This window comes from Muntiacus reevesi, chromosome 9 (assembly GCF_963930625.1).
Source record: "Muntiacus reevesi chromosome 9, mMunRee1.1, whole genome shotgun sequence".
NCBI classification, from domain to species: domain Eukaryota; kingdom Metazoa; phylum Chordata; class Mammalia; order Artiodactyla; family Cervidae; genus Muntiacus; species Muntiacus reevesi.
Genome location: NC_089257.1, coordinates 11,718,635 through 11,725,750, shown reverse-complemented (window position 1 = coordinate 11,725,750; position 7,116 = coordinate 11,718,635). Strand labels below are relative to the sequence as shown.

Sequence of the window (7,116 nt, the reverse complement as noted above, 5' to 3'; positions counted from 1 at the left end):
TCTGAATATTATTTCCTACTTTTAATACCTTATATGGATATTATATGATTACATTTGAATGACAAATGCATTTTACTATCTCTGAATATAATTGAAAAATACTTATTTTCATCATCATCATGTTAATCCAATTCCAAAATTGACACAGAAAGCAACTACTTTGCAGAAGCACCATAAAATGTATCTGGTATGAAGTGCTGGATTTATGATGAGGTTCATAACAGTCACCTAGCATACAGCTGAGCACAGTATTTAAGAATCACGGCTCCATGAGTGGTCGCTGACGCTGTTTAGCGGTGTCGGTAAGTAGTGTCCTAGTCTTTGCTTTCCCGTGGGCTCCAGCCCTCCAGGCTCCTCTGTCCTTGAGATTTCCTAGGCAAAAATACTGGAGTGGGTTGCTATTTCCTTCTCCAGGGGATCTTCCTGACCCAGGGATTGAACTCATTTCCTGTATTGGCAGACAGATTCTTTACTGCTGAGCCAACAGAGCAGCCTATCATGAATGGTAGATCAGTTAAAATAAAATTGTTGCTCAGTCGCTAAGCGGTGTCCCGACTCATTGTAACTCCATTGCCTACAGCATGCCAGGCTTCCCTATCTTTCACTGTCTCTGGGAGTTTGCTCAGATGCATGTCCATTGACTAGGTGATGCTATTTAACCATCTCATCAAAATAAAATATTATAATAAATATTTTAAAAATCTAATAGTAATGCCCAAAACATTTAATTTATAAGTACCAAATACTCAGACTCTGTATTTAAGCTCATTCACTATCAAATATCCAAGTCCATAAGTGGTCAACTTGTTCCTATGTTTTTCTCTTGTGACTATGATTTAAAGAATCTGCCCAAGTGCAAGAGACCTGGGATCAATCCCTAAGTTGGGAAGATGCTCTGGAGCAGGAAATGGCAACCTGCTCTAGTACTGTTACCTGGAGAATTCCATGGACAGAGGAGTTTGATTGACTATAGTCCATTGAGTCACAAAGAGTAAGACATGACTGAGTGAGTGATATTTTTCACTTTGTTTTCACATAGACTTAAAGATGAAGTTTAAAAAAAAATGCTATAAAAGTATTTCTCTGATGCTGTTATGAAATAATTGGGTTGTTAACAAGACCTGCTAATGGTGGAGAAATACCCATGAGTTCCAATTAGCCACACATAAGAAGTTTCTTAGACTTTACCCACAAATAGGATGCACGGTTATGCTTTTAAGACCTATCCAAAGGTGCCATCAAGAGACACTGAGTGAGCCGGCATTTTTAACCTCATGACTTTGCTTCTTTCCTGGTGAACTAACAGCTGCCTGGGGCCTGGCCATGGCGCTAGGTCAGACACTCTCATTGGTGAGATTATTTTTTGAAATCACTTAATCATATATTCTCAGGTATAAATGTGTGTCGCAAGTCATATCATCACTCCTGATCCAAATTTACCTGAGGTTTCAAACTTTCTTAAGCATGCAAAACATCAAGAAAGGTAGAGTTGGCTACAGTACTAGCAATTTAGAGGCAAAAATATTTTAGAATCTTTTTTTCTTATTCATATGTATTTAAATTAGTTGAGCTAATAATACAATTAGCTACAATGAGATAAGTTAGAATAACTATACAATTTAAGTATGCATCCAAAATTTTCCTCACTTAATATTACAGCTGATAATTTTTTCACATTGCACAATTTTTAAAAGCATCTCTGTTAAAAGCTGCATGTTATTAAAAAAGATCTACTATATTTTAATTGTCTTTTTCTCCATTATCCTTTTCTTCCACACCCTTTCTAAATTTTCCACAGCTGTTAATGATTATGTTGACCATATGTGTACATAATGATGTTTCCCTTAAAATATTTTACATTAAGGTTTATTCCTAGAAAAAGTATTATGGAGCTAAAGAAAAATTTAAAAAGTAACTTATTTTGCTTCATAGTTGTTTGTAAAGCACTTCTGTGAATTGTGTCTAATTCTTACTTTATTTACACCGTCTCTTCTGTGATCTGCTGGGAGATCCCACTAACAAAGGAGGAGTTCAGCCAAGCTGCTGCTTCGTGTTCCCACATATGCATACAATTTTCATCATGGAAAATTGAAAAAATACTGTTTCTATCTGCTTATCTCTGAAGAGACATGCTGCATGGAATATGTTTCATTATGTTTATTTCTCTTCTCTTTGGCAAATTTATAACCCCACATTGTATTAGTAATACATCCTGTAACCAGGAGAGATGGGAGGCGGCTGCTGTGGGAAGACCGGAGGAGAAGGCGTGAGGATGCACGGAGCAGAACCAGAAAGGGGTGGGGAGCTCGTGCAGGTCACGGGTAGGTGTGCTGCCGCTTTGATGATACAATTTCAAGGATTAAGTTCATTCAATAACATCACTTTTCATGATTTTATGTGAGCAACATACATCAGTGTGCACAGCAAGGGCTCAATAAATACTCGTTTGATGAAGGAATCTGTAGTAGGAGTTAATAGTAAGTAATGGATTTTATACGTGTTTCGATAGTTAGTGTATTGAAGTTGGTGTATTGATATATATGTTTTTTGTATAGTGTATTAGGTATTTCTCTAATTTATCTAGCAGAGTATTTTTTCCTGTTCTCCTTGTTAAATTTTTATTGTTAAAGCTTTGAAAATAAGGGTTTCCTATGCTTGATAGATCCTTGTGTGTTGAACATCTGTGAAAGAGTTTATGTTTCAATCCAAGTCTTCTAAAGCTATAAATTTATAGAACATGACTATGCTAAATTGTATGTGGAGCAGAAGTTTGAAGAATAAAAAAAATTTAATAAACAAACACACTATCTTGAAAGAAAAATGACCCAATATGTGTACTTTCTTAGAAGCAATTAAATACTTTCATGGTTACTCTCGGGAGTGTGTCAGAAACCGTTACACTGGAGTATAGGTTCCTTTCAAGTGTTTATCTGTTTCTTATCAAGTAGAGAGATTACAGATAAACAGACTTGGAGGACAAGAGCACTTGCATTCCTGCTGAGTTTATGGTTTGGGAAGCAGACACATGCTTAGCCTTCGAGAATGGCCAATCAGTACCAAGCCCGTACTCGTCACCACCAGGTCTCAGGCAGTGCAGACATTCCGGGCACTCTGGCAAGTGATGAATAGCTTATGGGTCCTGCTAGGTACAAGCGAGCATGCGTCTCCAAGGACTTAAACACACTGCACTAAATTCCCTCCATGTGATAGACACTTCTTGACCATATTTTTTTCTTTCCACAGTTTGACCTGAGGGTTGGAATATAAATTCTCATGGAAGAGAGAATAACTCTTTCCTGTGTATAGCACGTCTCAGCTTACAAGATACCTCTGAAAATTGCTGTTTGTTACTTCATAGACACAGAGCCGGGCTTGGGAAGCACGGGGCACCGAGGTGACTTAGTCCAACGGAGTTGGAACCAGTAGGAGAATCCAAATCTCATGTAGGAAGCCCAGTGTTTTCTTGGCAAATCACACATCAAATGCGGCTCTACTGATGTTTGACAGGTGACAGGTGCTAGATGTCTGAAGAGATGCAAAATACGATGGTGAAAATAAGAAAGAATTGAAATGAGTACAGGGCAAAAATTCCAAGGGCATGTTGCACAGTGACGATTTTGTTCTAAGAAAGTCAGATCACAAGCCTTTCATGATTAGTGAATATCATCCTTTATCCCAGGAAGCTGTTGCTTACTGAATGGATGTCCTCAGGCCTCCCAACAATGCGACAGAATTTGTTCTCCTGGGACTCACACAGAATCCACATGTGCAGAAAATACTCTTCATCATCTTTCTGTTCATTTTCCTCTTCACTGTGCTGGCCAACCTGCTCATTGTCATCACCATCTCCCTCAGCCCTGCGCTTTCTGCTCCCATGTACTTCCTTCTCACTTACTTGGCCTTATTAGATGCCTCCTTCACATCTGTTACCACCCCCAAATTGATTGTTGACTTACTTCATCAAAGAAGAACCATCTCCTGGCGAGGATGCATGACTCAGGTCTTTTTAGAACACTTCCTGGCAGCATCAGAGGTCATCATCCTCACCGTCATGGCCTACGACCGCTACGTGGCCATCTGCAAGCCTCTGCACTACACGGCCGTCATGCGGCAGGGGCTCTGCCAGCTCCTGGTGGTGGTGGCCTGGGTCGGGGGGGTCCTGCATGCCTCAGTGCAGATCCTTTTCACCATGGACTTGACCTTCTGTGGTCCCAACGTCATTGACCACTTCACGTGTGATTTCTTCTCACTGTTGGAGCTTGCCTGCAGTGATACCTACATACCTGGAATGGTGGTGGCAGCTAACAGTGGGGGCATGTGCTTGCTCATTTTTTCCCTGCTGCTCATCTCCTACATAGTCATCCTGAGCTCCCTGAAATCCCATGGCTCTGAAGGACGGTGCAGAGCCCTCTCTACATGTGGCGCCCACTTTACAGTAGTGGTGCTCTTCTTTCTGCCTTGTGTCTTCACCTACACGCGTCCTGTGGCCACGTACCCTGTGGACAAGTGGGTGACTGTGTTCTCTGCAATCCTCAGTCCCATGTTAAATCCTATTGTTTACACAGTGAGAAACACAGAGGTGAAAAATGCCATGAGGAGTCTGATGAAGAGAAGAGTAGTGTAGGTGTTCAGAATGTCCATAAAGTGATGATTTATGTACATCGGGATGATTAAGTGTGAATACTCAGTTGCTAAGTCATGTCAGACTCTTTGCAATCCCATACCAGCCAGACTCCTCTGTCCGTAGGATTTCCCAGGCAAGAATACTGGAGAGGGTTGCCATTTCCTTCACCAGAGGATCTGTGCAACCCGGGATCAAACTAGCATCTTATGCATTGGCAGGCAAAGTCTTCACCATTGAGCCACCAGGAAAGCCCATGTTGTTTTTGCTGTTCGGTCACTAAGCTGTGTCTGCTCTTTGCCACCTCATGGACGGTAGCATGCCAGGCTCCTCTGTCCTCCACTATCTCCCGGATTTTCTCAGATTCATTACCATTGAGTCAGTGATGCAATCTAACCATCTTATCTTCTGCTGCCTCTTTTCTCCTTTTGACTTCAATCTTTCCCATCCTCAGGGTCTTTTCCAATGAGTTGATCCTTTCTATCAGATTACCAAAGTATTGGAGCTTCAGCTGCAGCGTCAGTTCTTCCAGTTAATAGTTAGGGTTGATTTCCTATATGATTGATTTCTTTGATCTCCATGCAGTCCAAGGGAGTCTCCAGAGTCTTCTCCAACACCATGGTTCAAAAGCATTGATTCTTCGGCATGCAGCCTTCTTTATGATCCAACACTCACATCCATACTTGAGTACTGGAAACACCATAGCTTTGACCATATGGACATTTGTCTGCAAAGTGACATCTCCGCTTTTTAATATGCTGTATGTATGTTATAGCTTTACCTCCAGGTAGCAATTGTCTTTTAACTTCATGGCTGCAGTCTAGTTCTGCAGTGAATCAATATGATTGTGATATTGCCCATATGGTGATGCCCATATGTAGAGTCATCTCTTGGGTCATTTAAAAGGGTGTTTTCTTGACAAAACTCTGCTAGCCTTTGCCGTTTTTCATTTTGTACTCTAAGACCAAACTTTCCTGTTATTCTGAATATCTCCTGACTTTCTACTTTTGCATTCCAATCCCCTGTGATAAAAAGGATATCTTTTTTTTGGTGTTAGACCTTGAAGGTCTTGTAGGTCTTCACAGAGCCAATCAGCTTCAGCTTCTTCAGCTTCGGTAGTTGGGACATAGACTTGTGCTACACTGATGTCGAATGGTTTGCCTTGGAAGCAAACTGAGATGAGTCTGTTTTAGAGATTGCCCAAACACTGCATTTCTTACTCTTTTTTCTAACTCTGAGGGCTACTCCATTTCTTCTAAGGGATTCTTGTGCACAGTAGTAGATATAATGGCCATCTCAATTAAATTCAAGTCCCTTTTAGTTCATTGATTCCTAAGATGTCTATGTTCAATCTTGCCATCTCCTGCTTGACCACATCCAATTAACCTTGATCCATGGACCTAACATTCCAGGTTTCTATGCGATATTTTTCCTTACAGCGTCAGACTTTACTTTTACCACCAGATGCATCTACAATTGAGTGTCATTTCTGCTTTGGCCCAGCCGCTTCATTCTTCCTGAAGCTGTTAGTAATTGCCCTCCGTGCTTCCCCGGTAGCATATTGGATACCTTCTGAGCAGGGAGCTCATCTCCTAGTGTCACATCTTTTTGCCTTTTCATATGTTCATGGGGCTCCCCTGGTAGGAATGCTGGAGTGGGTTGCCGTTTCTTCCTCCAGCGGACCATATTTTGTCAGAACTCTTCACTATAATCCATCCATCTTGGGTGGCCCTACATGGCATGGCTTATAGCTTCATTGAGTTGTGCAAATTCCTTTGTCAAGACAAGGCTGTGATCCATGAAGGGACTGAATAAGACTGTAACTACTTTATTAAATTGTCATCATCTCTGATGTGAAATCTATTATATGAATATAATACTCACCCAAGGAGAAACTTTCATATGATATTACACTGTTTTGTTAATTACAGTGTCCTCAGCCATAGCATATTTTCAGTATTAAAATAGATAGCATTATCCAATTTAACAATTGGATAAATATTTAAACACTATATCTGAATTGGTGGTAAATTTTTATATATAGACCAAACATCAAATTAGAATATATTGAATACTGAATAAAAAGAGAGAAAAACTTGCAATGACGTGTAGAAAAATACATGATAAATTCATCTTTGCTGAAGCAAAACAACTGGTCTGGTACTTTGGTTTTAACTGTAAATAGTCTGAAAATGGTTATAAAATATTTTTCCTTCTATCACTGTCACATCTCCAGTTCAGTTCAGTCGCTCAGTCGTGTCCAACTCTTTGTGACCCCATGGACTGCCACACACCAGGCTTCCCTGTCCATCACCAACTCCCAGAGCCTGCTCAAAATCATGTCCATAAAGTCGGTGATGCCATCCAACCATCTCATCACAACTTACAGACCTTAATCAGTGATACGGTTTAGTAGTGTTTCTACACAGAGAATGAGAAGGTTGGATTCCATCGTGGACTCAATGGACGTGAGTCTGAGCAAGTTCTGGGAGACA

General features: G+C 40.6%; 1 protein-coding gene across 1 annotated transcript; it reads left to right on the top strand.

Annotated features, from left to right (window-relative positions):
• Nucleotides 1-3,697: 3,697 nt before the first annotated feature.
• On the top strand, nt 3,698-4,624 carry LOC136175620 (olfactory receptor 4C3D-like). Its single transcript, XM_065945871.1, has one exon. The coding sequence runs from the start codon at nt 3,698-3,700 to the stop codon at nt 4,622-4,624; it is 927 nt and encodes a 308-aa protein (XP_065801943.1).
• The last annotated feature ends 2,492 nt before the right edge of the window (nt 4,625-7,116 follow it).

Bases quoted from the DNA above. Each gene is read 5' to 3' on its own strand.
- LOC136175620 (XM_065945871.1), top strand. From the start codon at position 3,698: ATGGATGTCCTCAGGCCTCCCAACAATGCGACAGAATTTGTTCTCCTG.